The sequence below is a fragment of the Canis lupus genome, chromosome 25 (assembly GCF_003254725.2).
Source record: "Canis lupus dingo isolate Sandy chromosome 25, ASM325472v2, whole genome shotgun sequence".
Classification (NCBI taxonomy): Eukaryota; Metazoa; Chordata; class Mammalia; order Carnivora; family Canidae; genus Canis; species Canis lupus.
In genome coordinates this window covers 26619861-26636629 of record NC_064267.1, presented here as the reverse complement: position 1 = coordinate 26636629, position 16769 = coordinate 26619861, and the positions used below count along the sequence as shown (strand labels likewise).

The following is a 16769-nucleotide window of genomic DNA, read 5'->3' as shown; positions in this document are numbered from 1 at the left end:
CTTTCAACAGTGTGTTATAGTTTTCATTTAGAAATCTTAGACATCTTTTGACAGATTTCCCTCATTTATTCCACATTTTTGGATACACTTTCAAATAGTATTTTTAAAATTTCAATTTCTAATTCCTTTTGTATTAGTCATGATTTTGACTTTGTATATATATATTTTAAAGATTTTATCTATTCATGAGAGGCACAGAGAGAGAGAGAGAGGGAGAGAGAGAGAGAGACAGATGTAGAGACACAGGCAGAGGGAGAAGCAGGCTCCATGCAGGGAGTCTGACACGGAACTCGATCCAGGGTCTCCAGGATCACATCCCAGGCCTTCAGCGCTAAACCGTTGAGCCACCGGGGCTGCCCGACTTTGTATATTTTATGACACATTGACATCTTCAGACCTTGCAGACCTAGAGAGGGACTTCCTCTCACGTTAGCTATTTGCTAGAGATAGCAAGAAACTTGCCTGCAGGCACACTTTTGATATGCAGACCAACCAATATTAAGTCCATACCCTCTATCTGCTTTCTCAGTCTTTTGCAGTCAGGACTACTATTCTCCTGTCCTAAATTATTCCAGGGGCAGGTATCAGACAATAGGGATCACCTGTATAATGTAGAGCCTGACAAAATTATTCAAACTACCTAATCTTAAACTTGCTCAGCTCACCTACTCACCCTTTTCCATTCCTTTCTGTGAAACCTCAACGGTAAAAGTTCTGGTCGATGCTTTCCTCTTGTTCTGTCTGCCTCCTGACTAACCAGATGCTTCCCCATGTGTGGCCCTGCATGACATAGTATGCTTCTCCTTTTGAGAACAGTGAATAGCAAACTATTTTTTCAATGACAGTTATCTCCTTATCTATCAGCCTTACCATCTTGAATAAAAACCAAGTCCTGAGTATTTTAAACAATTGATGTAATAGTATATAGAAATACTATTTATTTTTGTGTATTGTGTTTGTATCTGACAGCCTTACTAACCTCACTTTTTAATTCTAATAGTTTTTTGTTTTTGTTTTTTTCATTAGCTTTCCTACATAGGCAATCATGTCATCTACAACTAAAGACAGTTTTATTTCTTCCTTTTCAGTCTGGATGCCATTTATTTCTTGCCTCATTGCACTGGCTATTACCTCTCAGTACAATGTTGAATAGAAGGGTGAAAAGCACCTGGGTGGTTCAGTGGGTTAAGCATCTGCCTTCGACTCAGGTCATGATCCCAGGATCACCAAGCCCCATGTCAGCCTCCCTGCTCAGCGGATAGTCTGCTTCTCCCCCTCTCTCTCTGTTGCTACTCCTGCTTGTGCTTGCGCATGTTCTCTCTATCAAAAAAATAAATAAAATTCTTTAAAAAAAAAAATGGAAGTGGTGAAAGTGAACATCTCTCTTATTTCTAGTATTAGTGAAAAAGTATTTAGTCTTTCACCATTAAATCTATAATTAGTGCTAGGTTTGTTGTGTTGCTTTTGGTCTTGTTTTCTTTTGGTAAATACTATTAGGTTCAAGATGTTTCTTTCTATTCCTAGTTTGCTGAGAGTTGACTTTTTTGTTTTTGTTTTTTAGGATCAGGAATAGATGTTGAATTGTCCAATGCTTTTTCTATATCTATTGAGGTGATCATACAGTTTTTCTTTTTCAGTTTGGCAATATGATAGATTCTTTGACTTTCAAATGATAAACCCCCATCATTCATGATGTATTATCCTTTTTATATATTGTTGGATTTAATTTTCTGATATTTGTTTAGAAATTTTGCATCTGGGTTCATGAGAGATATTAGTCTACAATTTTCTCATCATTTCTTTGGTTTTTGTATTAGGGTAATGCTAGTCCCATGGAATGAGTTGATAAATAATTGCCGTTTTTTCAACTTTCTGGAAGAGTTTGTCATGAATTGATAGGGTATTTTCTTTAAATGTTTTGTAGAATTACTCATGACGCCACCTAAGCCTGGAGGGTTTTTTGGTGGGCAAGATTTTAATGAAAATTTCATTTTATTTTATAGCTATAGTATTAATTATATTCTTGAGTTTGTGTCTTCTGAGGAATTGGTTTATATCATTTACCTTGTTGAATTTATAGGCATAAAGTTGTTCCTGGTATTTCCTCATCTTTTTAATGCCTATACAATCTGTAGTGATTCTCATTTCTCTAATTTCTTATATTGGTAAATTGAGACTCAGTTTCTTTTTTCCTGACCACTTTGGCTAGTGTCTTATTGCTTTTATTATTTTCAAGAAATCATTTTTGCTTTTATTGTTCCCCATAATTTTCCTTTTTCTATTTCATTGATTTTGGCTCTGATCTTTATCTAATTTTTTTTTTTTTGCTTTGGATTTGACTTGCTCTTCTTTTTTTATTATAGTGAAATCTGAGGTCACTGATACAGAACTTTCTTTTTGAATATAGATGCTCTGCCCAGGCTATTAGCCCCACCCACGTTCCCTCCTGTTAGCCTGGAAACTCTCAAAACCATAAACTGGGATAATTTTAGGATTCACCTTGTTTCCTATCTCCCAAAGATCTCTGTTCTTTGTTGTTTGATGTCCAATGTCTTGAAAACGGTTCTCTCTTTTATTGTCTGGTTATTTTGGTTGTTTCAGGTGGGAGGGTAAATATGGTCCGTGTTATTCTACCTTTGCTAGAAGTAGAAGTGCCAAGCATGTGACTTTTCAAATAAATTTTATAAGAGGCATTCCAGTGTGTTGAGAGATAACTTTAGTAGGATTTGACCCATATTAATGGTGTTTGCCTGTCCAAATTAACAATGCAGTAATATGAGGCATAGGGATGCTTGCAATTGAGATGGAGTTCAGGAAGAGTAGCTGTAGGAGTAGTGTCTCTAAACTGGAAAAAAATATAAGTAAAATGATCAGCATTTGGTCAATCTAAGAATTCCTAGTTTAGGGAATACTCAGAATTATTAATGGAAAAGAAAGAGACCAACCACTGGCAAAGCAAAAGAAAAGTCAGAGCTGTCACCTATTAGACAAAACAAAACAACAACAATATAAGTAAGACTAAGATTCCAGTTAAGGTAAAATTACATTTGTACAAACTTTTATGAGTAGATTCGGCATTGATTTAGAATAGATACTGCAAATTAATAGTTTTTAAAGACTGAAAAAGATGCTTATATTTAAAATCAATTACTACAAGGTTGGAAGTAAGTAAAATCTGAAATGAAGTATTTTCCTATGCTCTGGAAATATCTCTATATAAACACTTAACACATAAATTACAGATCTTTTTTCTTTATTCTTTGAAGGAAGGCCCCAAATAATCTTCATTAAATGAAATGGCCTAGTAAAAATTACTTTCTGAATTTGAAAAACTTTAAGTACATATATTTAAAATAATTTATGGCTCACATTTTAATAATACAGGCTTGACCCTTAAACAATTGGGGAGAAGAAAGTTGAATACAGATGGTAATTACAACTACATTCTCTTTTCAAGGAAATAGTCTTATGTTTGAAGATAGAAATATATATGTTCTTAAGCATAATTTGTAATTTTTTACAGATTTGTGGGACCACTGGGTACCATCATCATAAAATGTAAAGATTTTCGAATAATTCAGTTGGATATTCCTGGAATGGAGGAATGTTTGAATATAGCCAGTTCCATTGAGGTAAATATTTCAGAAGCAAAATCTGATAAAAATAAATAGTAATAATAAAGAACTTTATATTCTGACTCAGTGTAGCTCCTTTTTTTTTTAGTAGATACTTGGCCATGTACTGTGACTCATGTATTGAAAATTGACAGGAAAAGCCTCACCCTGATTCATTGTTATGGGAATGTAATAGGATTTTATTGACTTATAGCAATTTTTAGTGTTACTTATTCCTCCGGGTTCACTATTTGTAGCATTTGACAGGATTTCCTTCTCTTTTTAAGACTCCATAATAGTACATTGTATGTATACATGGTAAGGGTTTTTTTTTTTTAAGTTATTTCTTTTATAAAGCAAGTAATTATCACCAATGATTATAGTCTTTTGTCTTTAGTTAAGTCTGAATTTTCCATACATCAGGCAGTGTGTTTGTTTTATATTTGTATGAACAATATTGAGTATCGGTTCAGATTACAAATACTAGATGTTTTACTTGGATAATTTAATATTTAAATTGAGGAGCTCACACCATTTTCTTCCCCCTTCAAACCAACTACTTTGCTTTACACTCAAATTTTAAATTGCCTTGTTTTAAATCATTGCCACTAAATTATAGCAATTAACTTTGTAGTATTTTCTAGATAATTATAGACACATTGATTTTTCCCCCCCTTTGGTCTTTGAGTGATTAATCTGGCCTTTGTATCCAAAACAAATACTATTGGCTTAACAATTAAAAGGAAGCAGAAAGGTTTAAAAATCTGTAACTAGGATCTTGTTTGTTTTTTAAACAAGAATAGAGAAATAAAACAATTGTTGTGGTGCTGAGAAAAATGGCATGGAATGGGTTTACTTTCTGCCTTTGCTAAATTTTACTTAAAGGAAAGGAGAAGATGAGCTGAACTCTTTTGTTTGTCTTACATATCTTGTCATTTGGAAGTGAGGCAGTAATGTTGATTTGTCCAAATTTGCTAACATGGGTAAGAAACACACTGTGTTTTTTAGGCTGTTAAATTGAAACACTCTCCTGCTATTTGGGCAGGGGAATGCTACTAACCCATTTCATTTGAGCAGGGGCTTTTTTGTTTTTTTACCAAGTGTGCATTTGAATTTTCACTGACCAGTCTACATTTTTCTTTCTATCCCTTTTATAACTTATAAGATAGCTGGTTGGTGGGTGTTAGTGAAGTTGTATACCATGAAGAATAGTGGTGAAGAAAATATAGGGCAAAGCCTATTACCCCACTTTCTGATTGCATTTACTTAGCTTTGTTATCTGACACTAATCAGTTGTTTAATTAGCTGTATATAGTACTTAATTACTTTAGAAACTGATTACATAGATACTCTTACAGCTGAAAAGAAGCTGTGAATTATGAGTCATTCTCATAATTTGATCTCAGGAAGTGAATGTTCTATTGATTGTTTTTGCAACGTAGTAAGTATACATACTGAACTTGGCCTCTTGCTTTTTCCTGGTATCCAATTCCTCTTCCACCTCCCCTATACATCTTGACATAACTTGGAAGTAACAAGTGAATTTCTTATATAGAACAGTTAAGCTATTCTTTGTTATCAAGAATCCATATATCCTAATATATTCTGCTGCCACAAATAGAATCCCATTGGAATAGTAACTGACAAGTACTCAGTTTTCTAAAATGTAGCAGGAAGTCTGATGAAGCTTTTTTATGTAGTTTCCACTGTCTTTTGGAATTGAAATGTTTTCAGTTCTTTCAGCATTAATGTGTTTAAAGGAAAAGTCCTGGGCAGCCCGGATGGCTCAGCAGTTTAGCGCCGCCTTCAGCCCAGGGTGTGATCCTGGAAACTTGAGATCGAGTCCCACGTCGGGCTCCCTGCATTGAGCCTGACTCTGTCTGCCTGTGTCTCTGCCTCTTTCTCTCTCTCCCTCTCCTCTCTCTCTCATGAATAAATAAAATCGTTAAAAAATAAATAAATAAATAAATAAATAAATAAATAAATAAATGAATGAATGAGAAGTCCTGTGTCTAGTGACATAAGATCATGACAAATCAGAATATGTGTTTATTACCTGCTAAAGTGGCTGCTGACTTGCATTAAAAATCGTGGTTGTACCAGCCACTATGGAAAACAGTATGGAGGTTCCTCAGGAAATTAAAATGGAACCACCATATGACCAGCAGTCCTACTTTTGGATATATATATTGATCAATCATTGTAGCATTATTCATAATAGCCAAAATATGGAAATAGCCTCAGTATCTGCCAACAGATGAATGCATAAAGAAAATGTGATATTTAACTATAAATACAATGGAATATCATTCAGCCTTAAAAAACAGTAATCCTGATATTTGTGACAACAAGGATGAAACTGGAGGGCATTATGCTAAGTGAAATAAACCAGACAAAGACAAATATTGCATGTTATTACTTCTATGTGGAATCCTAAAAACCAAAAACAAAACTTAGAGAAACAGACAGTGGAAAAGTAGTTGCTAGGGACTAGGGGGGATAGAGAGAAGTTAGTAAAAGTTACAAACTTTCAATTTAGATATTGAGTACATTTTTTTTAAATTTTTATTTATTTATGATAGTTACACACACACAGAGAGAGAGGCAGAGACACAGGCAGAGGGAGAAGCAGGCTTCATGCACCGGGAGCCCGATGTGGGATTTGATCCTGGAGACCCAGGATCTGATCAGTTTGTTCTCTGATCCCCAGAAATATTTGGACCTTTTTATTAGGCTTTGTTAAGTGGTATCAAAGGGAGTTATTTAACTTTTCTTCTAGAATAGGTGTGTACACTTTTTTCTTTTGTTTTTTCAGCAAATGTTAACTGAGTGTATGCTATGTGCCAGGTACCTTGTTAGATGCTATAAAAGCATCAAAATTAGCTTCAGTAAGCTATAATCGTATCTAGTGGTAAATACAATGTTAGAGAATTATATGGGTGTCCATCATTATTAGACCATATTTATTTAATACTAATTTGGCAGTTAGGAAGTGTTTTGAATTGCAGTATGTTCCTTTTTCTTTCCTTCATTTCCTTTTTATATCCTAGGCATTGTCTACCCTGGACTCTATCACTCTTATGTACCCTTTCTTTTACCGGCCCATGTTTGAAGTGATAGAAGATGGCTGGCATTCTTTCCTTCCTGAGCAAGAATTTGAACTCTACTCTTCAGCTGTAAGTAACTTTTGAGAGAACTTTGTGTAATGAGAAATAATCCAATACCTTACTTGTGAAATAACTTCCTTTGGACTACTCATAATGTGTTGTTGGTTTATCTATGCCTGAAAGACATTTCTTTTAGCTATTACCAACTGCAGCTTCTGCCATTCGGAGATTTGCACAATTTGATTTCAATGCTGCATCTCAACTGATTTGTCTTCTAGTGGTTTTACTGTATTCCAAATGTTACTTCTTTTAATTTTGAAAATGACATTGGTAAAACATTAATATCTTCATAAAGTTAGTCTTGACGTGTTTTGAGTTGTTGATTATTTTTAATAATCAGTATTCTTAGAAACAACTTTATATGTACTAATTAGGTTCCCCAAAAACTCTGTTGAACCCACTCTGCCTAACATAGTATTAGAGAAACACAGATCATATTTGTTTCCATGGGATAATTCTTGTGTTTTTATATTTTGGGTTATTAAGATCGAGTTACTAGAAGCAGGTTGTCTTTCTCATTCTTCACCATTTTACTCCTTTCTTCTTCCATCACACCTATGTAAATGAGCCCTGGTGGAGAGGATCAAGAAGTGAGGACCAGGGTACTATGTAATTTAAAGAATAAAGATGTCCATGTCAGCAAAGTGATAAAGGAATAGGAAATTCACATTCTTAAGTATGGGGCATTTTTATGTAGTTCATGGATAACCACCTGTATTTATATTTAGTATTTTTATTGCGTTAAAAACTATGTAATAAACATTCTTAAATGCATGATGCTTTTCTGTTGTTATCAGCTACCACCAACTGTTACCTTAGAGGAATCCTTAATTATTTCCTATGTGGAAAACGGCAGTCATGTGGTGATCAGGAAGGGAGATGTCTGGATGATTTGTTTGTTTAATCAAAACTGTGTACAAATGACCTGCCCATGATTTATTTTAGAGTTAGATGCCGTAAGTGAACCAGTCTAAATCTACACTCTGCAGGTCAGCATTCAAATCAGTCTTATTCTGTGCAGAAATCCTCTGTGCTACAAACATCCATGATGTGGTTGTTTAGCTTCTGCTTGAAATCTTAGTGTGGGAGAATTTGCAAAAACCTAGTGGTGACCCATTTGGGGACAGCTTGAATTCTGAACTGAACTCTGTCTCCCTGTACATAGAGCCAATGTTTCTGATGTTACCTTGTATTATTCGATTTATCTTATTTCTCTACCACGAACTTTTCTTCAGATTAAGAACTCTTATGTCCTCACTAAGTTTTCTGTAGATTAAATATCAATATTACTTGAACTTCTAGTAACAGTGACCTCAGTACCCTACACCGTCCTGGATGCTCTTCCCAGCTCTTCAGATTGTCATTTATTCTCTTAAAATTTGGTACCATCACGCTTGGTGTAGATTAGAACTATTACTGATAATTTAAGGCAGCTTAAAGTTGTATTAACTTTTTTGAGAATTAAGGTGCTAATGAAATAAACTAAAATTCGTACATCTTCTCATGTGTTATTAAGGGATTCACTCTATGTTTTTATATTTTATTTACTTACTAATTTTTATTTAGATTCAATACTTTTCCTTGTAGACATTTTCTTTTTGGTGTAGGTAATTATTTAAGCAATTTGTATATTTGATATTCTCATATTTTCCTGCAAATTTTGTAATCCATAGATTTAATGAAAATGACTTTAATGCCTTGTTAGAAATATTTAGGCACTATTACTAGATGATGGAAATTTAAGATGAGCAAAGCATGGTTCCTTCCTTCTACTTGCTCAAAATCTAAAAGTTATCTAAATAATCAAGTACAATGAATTAAGTACTGACAAAAGTATCCATAAGGCACAGGGGAAATGACATTATTAGATTTGTGTTATAGAAAATCAATTCTGATGCAGAATGCTAAGAAACTGCTTGAAGTAGATACTGTAGTAATATAAAGATGATGGTTGGACATAGTGCAGAAAGATTCAGAATGAATTAAATGGCGTTGACGACCCATAACCCTGGTTGTGAAAGGTAAAACAGGCAGTGACGTTTTGATAGGATGACACCACTGAGATGGGATGATACCACAGAGGATGGGAAAAACAGATACCACTGAGATGGGGAAAAAAAGAAAAATGGGTTTAAAGGGAATAAGTTGAGTTCAATTTGGGGGATGGCAATTCAAAGGGCCTGTATGATATACCTGTCATTGAATATATACAAGAGATAGTCTAAAAAAAAGAAAAAAGAAAGAGATAGGCTAGAACTTATTTGAGAGGTCTTTGTTAAAAATGAAAAAACAGAGTAATCAACAAATACACTGTGGAAACCACAAGGAGAAACTGAGATTGCTTAAGGAAAGCATCTAAGGTAAAAAATGATGTCAAGGATTGAACCATTTAAGAGGTGAATGTAGGAAGAATCCAAGGGAAGAGTGAGTTTCAATTAGGAGGGAGTCAACAGTGTGGAAGGCTTCTTATTCATTGTTTATTATCTCTTTCCTGGGCTAGTACATAAGCTGCTAGAATATAAATTTTATAAGGCCAGGAACCATATCATTCTTGTTTCTTATGTACTGCTAGCACATGAAAGGCAAACAGTAAATACTTGTTGAGTGAATGAATGTAGGTGTGTATTTATTCAGGATAGGGCAAAAGGGTAGTAAAGCCTTCTATATATCATTAGAAATCCCCTGCCAGATTAGACCCCTGTGACTTAATCAGTAATGAGTAATGTTTTTTGTTACCATCTGAAAAACTTTTTAATTACTAGCCAGTCCCCACTTCATAATTGTGTCCAAAAGAGATGTGTACTGAGAGCACAGTACTAAAACTAGCTATCAAGATATCTTGTGTTGCATCCCAGCTGTGTTATTGGCTGTTTGACTTTTTGGGACTCAGTTTCCATGTCTACAAAATGAAAATGTTGAATAAAATGATCTATAGGGTTCCTCCTACTTTAAGCATGCTTTTATTCTTGGATATCATGAAAGATTATTTGAGGCACTTTGTTGAAATACACATACACAGTATATCTGTATACCCCAATCTACCACTTTTGAAATTATATATTAAAAAGGTGATAAGGTCCTGCTTATGATTGAGTAGCTCCTATCTGACAAAACCTGCAGAGATCAATGACAAACTATGAATAAAATACAAAGAAACTACCACCTGAAAGCTCTGGTAATTGAATAGAAAGCAGCCTGTTTTGGAGGGGGTCAAATGTAGAGAAAGTGAATGGCAGGCAGAGTGAAATTACTATTTGAGGGGCTTTGTCCTGAAGTCAGCATGATTGTGGCATTGATAATGTGGAACAGGTAACATTCCGATAGAAAGCTCACTTTCGGGATCCCTGGGTGGCGCAGCGGTTTGGCGCCTGCCTTTGGCCCAGGGCGCGATCCTGGAGACCCGGGATCGAATCCCACGTCGGGCTCCCGGTGCATGGAGCCTGCTTCTCCCTCTGCTTATGTCTCTGCCTCTCTCTCTCTCTCTCTCTCTATGTGACTATCATAAATAAATAAAAAATTAAAAAAAAAAAAAAAAAAAAGAAAGCTCACTTTCTGTCTAGTGGGAAGACCCACGTGAAGGCTTGGGGCAACCAGAGAGCCAGGAAAGGGGAACCTTGATTCTGTTGTATACAACCTTGAGCTTCTGGGTGATTGCGACCAGTGCTTGCATGGAGCAGCTGAGGTCAGTCAGAACCAAGAGCTGAGCTGCCTTGCACCTCAGGTGTTAACAGAGTTTGCAGTTTGAATCTAACAAAGTTAACTGGGTGATGGACATTAAGGAGGACACATGAAGTAATGAGTACTGAGTATTACATAAGATGATCAAACACCTCTACCTCTGAAACCAATAATATGTTATATGTTATATGTTAATTATATGTTAATTAATTGATTTAAATTTTAAAAAATCATTAAAAAAGTAAGATAAATCTAACAAAGTTAATTGCCTACTAAAACAAACCACAAGCCACATTAACTCTCTTCAAAAAAGTATGATGAAATGCAGTTTCCACAGCACAACAGTCACAATGTCCAGGATACAATCTAAAATTGAGCTAAGAAATTGTGATCCATTCTGAGGAAAAAAGTTGACAAGTACCAACCCCAAGATGACTTAAAAGTTCAAATTGTCACACAAACACTTTAAAACAATTCTTAGGGCAGCCCAGGTGGCTCAGTGGTTTAGCGCCACCTTCAGCCCAGGGCCTGATCCTGGAGACCCAGGATTGAGTCCCACGTCGGGTTCCCTGCATGGAGCCTGCTTCTCCCTCTGCCTGTGTCTCTGCCTCTCTTTCTCTCTGTGTCTGTCATGAATAAATAAATAAAATCTTAAATAAATAAAATAAATAAATAAATACAGTTCTTCAATTGTCTAATTTCTCATAAAGGAAAATACGCTTAGAACCAGAGAAGACAGGAAGTACCAACAGAGAAATAGAAAATATTAAAAAGAATCAAAGAATCTTAAAAAGTATCAAATGAAACTTTTAGAATTTTTTTATAATTATATCTGAAATTAAAAACTTGGGATCCCTGGGTGGCGCAGCGGTTTGGTGCCTGCCTTTGGCCCAGGGCACGATCCTGGAGACCCGGGATCGAATCCCACATCGGGCTCCCGGTGCATGGAGCCTGCTTCTCCCTCTGCCTTTGTCTCTGCCTCTCTCTCTCTCTCTCTCTCTCTGTGACTATCATAAATAAATAAAAATTAAAAAAAAAAAAACTCACTGGATGAGCTAAAAAACAGAGGGGAGATAACCGAAAACAGAACCAATGAACTTGAAATTAGAGCAACAGAAATCATTTAGTAGGAAGAAGGGGGAAGTGATAAGTTATAGTAAAATAAGCAGGGCCTCAGAACCTGTGGAACAATATCAGAATGTCTAGCATGTGTAGTTGGAGAACTAGAAGGAGAGAGTAGAGACAATAAGGCAGAAAATATATTTTAAAAAATAATGTTCAAAAACCTTCCAAATTTGATGAATGATATAAATTTTAAAAGTTCAGCAAGCCCCAGAAAGGATAAATATGAAGAAAACCATACATAGGCACATCATAGTCAAACTGTCAAAGAGCAATGGTAAAAAGATCTTGAAAGCTGCCAGGTAAAAACAAAACACAGAAACAACATTAAGTGAGTGTGGACTGTTCATCAGAAATCATGGCAACCAGAAGAGAGAACTATAAAGTGCTGAGAGACATGGGCAGCCCAGGTGGCTCAGCGGTTTAGCGCCACCTTCAGCCCAGGGTGTGATCCTGGAGACCCAGGATCGAGTCCCACATCGGGCTCCCTGCGTGGAGCCTGCTCCTCCCTCTGACTGTGTGTGTGTGTGTCTCTCTCTCTCTCTCTCTCTCCCTGTCTCTCTGTGTGTGTGTCTCTTATGAATAAATAAATAAATAAAATCTTCAAAAAAAAAAGTGCTGAGAGACACAAAACCTGCCATTCTTGAGTTTTGTATGTGGTAATAATATCTTTCAAGAATGAAGGTGAGGCAACATTTTCAGATAAAAGGAAACTAAGAATTTGTTACCAAGAGTCCTTTACTATAAGAAGTGTTAAAGGTATTTTGATTGAAGGGAAATAATACCAGAGGGAAACTTGAATATTTATAATTATTGAAGAACATTGGGGGATCCCTGGGTGGCGCAGCGGTTTGGCGCCTGCCTTTGGCCCAGGGCGCGATCCTGGAGACCCCGGATCGAATCCCACATCGGGCTCCCGGTGCATGGAGCCTGCTTCTCCCTCTGCCTGTGTCTCTGCCTCTCTCTCTCTCTATCATAAATAAATAAAAATTAAAAAAAATTTAAAAAAAGAACATTGGAAATGCTAAATATCTAGGTAAATATGACAATTTATTTTTATTCCTTTTAATGTCTTGAAAATATACATGATTATTAGAAGATTACAGCATTGCCTTTGTGGCAATAATAGTTTATATAGACATAGGTGGAAATTTGAACATTAAAGGTGACTGGATGTAGGGTATCTAGTGGGATAAAGATACTTGGACAGTTATATTCTTTGTTGTGAGAATCTGTCCTGTGCATTGTAGGATGTTTCACAGCATCTTTGGCACCATTAGATGCTAGTAGAATTCTTCTCCCCTCACATGTGGTTGTCTTCACACATTAACAAATGTTACTTTTGTGCAAAATCACCCCAGGTTGAGAGCTAGCATCCTAGAGCAATCCTTTTTTTTAGAAATGGGAAGAGGTATAATTTAAAAAGTTAATGCATACATTAAAATTCTATTCTAAAAAGTATTTAACAGCAGGTGGGAAAGAAAAAATAGCAATACAAACTGAACAAACAAAATAAATGTTAGACGCTGTTCCAGCCATATTAACAACTATTTTAGTATCAGTGAGCTAAACATTCCAGTTGAAAGACAAAGATTATCAGAAAGACATAAAGGAAAAAAAAAAGCAAGATCCAAATATAAGCTGTGTACAAGAGATGCATTTTGAATATGAAGACACAGGTTGAAAATAAATAAATGGAAAAATATACCATGAATAAAAAAGCAGAAGTAGCTGCATTAGTTCCAGATTTAAAAAAAAAAAAAAGATTTCAAGACAAAGTATTATCAAATAACAAGAGTCATTCCATAATAATAAAATTTTTAGGAAGATATATATATGTGCCTAATAAAAAATTGATGGAAGTTAGGAAGAAATAAGTAATTCTTGATCATAATATGAGATTATTAACACTCCAATTAATAGAACAACTAGACTAAAATAAAACAATGACTAGACAAGACGGAGTTCTGAGCAACACTGATATTTATAGAATGCTGCTCACAACTTCTGTATAATATACAGTGTTCAAGAACACATGATATGTTTTCCAGGAAAGATTATGTAAGGCTATTAAGTAAATTTCAATATTAAAATGATTGAATGTAATGTAGAATGTAATCTCTAGCCACAAAGAAATTAAGTTAGAAATCAATAACACTAAGGTATTTAGGAATACCCAGAAAATTTCTAAATTAAACAAAACACTTATAAATAATCTGAGTAAAAAATGAAATCATAAAGGAGATTAGAAAATATTTTGAATTGAATGATAATAAAAATGCAACATCAAAATTTGTGGACTATAGCTAAAGCAATGTTTAAAGAGAAACTTAGGGATGCCTGGGTGGCTCAGTGGTTGAGCGTCTGCCTTTGGTTCAGGGCATAATACCGGAGTCCTGAGATCAGGCTCCCTGCATGGAGCCTGCTTCTCCCTCTGCCTATGTCTCTGACTGTCTCTCTCTCTGTGTCTCTCATGAATAAATAAATTAAATCTTTAAAAATAAATAAGTACATAAATAGAAACTTACAGCTTTCGAATGCTTAGATTTGGGTGCCTGGAAGGCTCAGTCAAGCATCTGCCTTTGGCTCAGGCTCCCTGCTCAACAGGGAGTCTGCTTCTTCCTCACTCCCTACCCATCCCCCCTGCTTGTCTTGACAACAGGCAAACTAAAAATGAATAAAATACTCGGGAATAAATTTAACAAAAGAAGTGCAGATTCTGTACACTGAAAAACACAAAACATTGCTGAAGGATATCCAAATAAATGGAGAGCTATACCATGTTCATGGATTAGAAGACTATGACTAAGATCTGTAGTGCACTGACTTCTGTAGTGGTCCACAAAGTAAGTACTTTAGGCTTTATGGGTCATGCAGTTTCTGTTAAAACTACACCACTCTGCTATTGTAGTGTGAAAGCAATAGATAACACACAATGAATGAATGGGTAATGCTATGTTTCAGTAAAACTTTACTTATAAAAACAGGCAGTAGGCTGGACTTGGCTTGCAGACTGTTGTTTGCTAACCTCTCATTAAGATGACAGTTGTCTCCAAATTGATTTATAGACTCAGTGAAAATCCTATCAAAATTCCAATGACTGTTTTTTATAGAAATTGACAAAATTATTCTAAAATTTATGTAGATATGCAAAGTTACTAAAATAGCCAGAACAACTGTAGAAAAAATAAATAATTTACTGATTTTAAAACAAAAAACAAAAAAGGAGGGAGGAGGAGACATAGCCTACTAAATATCAAGGCTATTCTAAAAGCTATGGGACTTACTACGAATAACAGTGGGACAGAATAGAGAGCACTCTATGTATGAAAACTTAATATATGCCAGAAAGTGGCCTTGCAGGTCGGTGAACAATCCTATCATTCTCCAGAGTAGGAAATCAATAAGTAATGCCTAATAGTGAAATTCAAGAAGTAACAGTAAAATCATGTTATTTAAAAATTTGGAGGTAAGCACCAGAAATGAAAAGCTAAAGGAGTTGAAAATGGTTGCCTCTAGGGAAAGGGAATTAGGAGATGTAGGTGAACAGTAAACAGGTAAATTGTTTTTTTAAATAATAAATCTTTTAGAAACTGTCTTTAAAATTGGTAAAGAGAGTAACTTTCTTTGAAAAGCAAAAATGTTTTAATTTAAAAATATATTGTATCATGTAAAGGGTTTTAAAAAAATCTCTTTTAAAATTAATTAATTTTTAAAAATTCACTTTTTCTATAGTACTTTGAACATACTTCAGTTTTTATCTTCCTGGTACTGGAACCCATGACCAGTATGTTAGGCTAACTCTCATTTATCAGAACATATCAAAATTTGCACATGCAAAAGTTTATTTATTTTTTAACTGTAACTATCTTTCTATGGTTTTCAAGGGGTTTTTATTTTTGAGGTCTGAAATAAGTTGTCATTGGATAATTTTTTATGGTATTCTTTTAATCCTTAGTATAGTTAGAAATTATTTCATTGATTGCTTAACTATTTTTTTAGTATTAAGTCATTATTGTTTTAAGAAAGATATTACCAGTCTTTCTACATTTTCCTTTTTTTTTTTTTAAAGATTTTATTCATTTATTCATGAGAGACATACAGAGAGGGATAAACAGGCTCCCATTGGGAGCCTGATGCAGGACTTGATCCCAGGACTCAGGATCACAACCTGAGCCAAAGGCAGACATTCAACCACTGAGCCACCCCTACATTTTCCTTTTTTTGAATAACATAAAGGAACAGGGATTTGATGTAGGTAGTAGTTCTTGTTTCATCTATTCTTGCAAAGCATTATCTAGATTATTACAGTCTTCCTGTGGCTATCCTGAAGAGTACCAAAAATAAAGTAAATGGTACCCAAAAAAGAAGGATGAATGGGATGATGTCAGCCTTGACGATCATGGATATATGTAATATATTTAACCTGGAGAATAGGACACAAAGGGGAAAACAACTGTCTTTCACATATTTAGTAGGATACCATGTGCAATAGGAACTTATGCTGAAATTACAGTAAAAACAATAGAGGAAGTTATAGAACCACAATTTGTCCAATTTAAGGAAGCACTTTCTAGGAATGGACGATCCCTAGCATAGCAGGAAGCTGACTGAAGAATAGAACTCCTTGAAGTGTGGGTTAGGTATCCTTATAATAAATTCCTGAGAGATGGCTTCTTCATTGTATGAAAGTTAATCTCTAAGGTCCTTTAAACTTTTCAGATTATTTTGTGACAGAGATACTTGCTTAGTGTTGAAGTATTTTGTGTTTTTCAGACCAGTGAATGGAGGTTAAGCTATGTCAATAAGGAATTTGCTGTCTGCCCTTCTTACCCACCAATTGTCATAGTTCCCAAATCCATTGATGATGAAGCTCTTCGTAAGGTCGCTACATTTCGACATGGAGGACGCTTCCCAGTACTCAGCTATTATCATAAAAAAAATGGAATGGTAAGTGTATAGTACTGCTGCTTGATCCACTGAAAGCCTTGGTTTGCAGTTCTTAGAAATGTTCCCTTTTCTGTGTACTTGTTCATCAGTGTGATTAGTCTCTCCTGCTAGGACTTCCTTCTTTTAAACTTTAGGGAATCAGGACTAGTGTGTTTTTGTTTTTGTTTTTTTTTAAATACTGAATCTCTTGCATTAATTGCTTTTATTATTATTATTATTTTTTTAAGATTTTATTTAT

At 35.0% G+C, this 16769-nt stretch overlaps 1 protein-coding gene across 2 annotated transcripts in view; it reads left to right on the top strand.

Annotated features, from left to right (window-relative positions):
- MTMR9 (myotubularin related protein 9) overlaps positions 1 to 16769 on the top strand; it is a 53030-nt gene that overhangs the window by 7800 nt on the left and 28461 nt on the right. For both annotated transcript variants that reach the window (XM_025462917.3, XM_025462918.3), the window contains 3 exons: positions 3524 to 3632; positions 6665 to 6790; positions 16358 to 16531. In XM_025462917.3, the coding sequence (XP_025318702.1) occupies positions 3524 to 3632; positions 6665 to 6790; positions 16358 to 16531 (409 nt within the window). The remainder of the gene's footprint in view (positions 1 to 3523; positions 3633 to 6664; positions 6791 to 16357; positions 16532 to 16769) is intronic.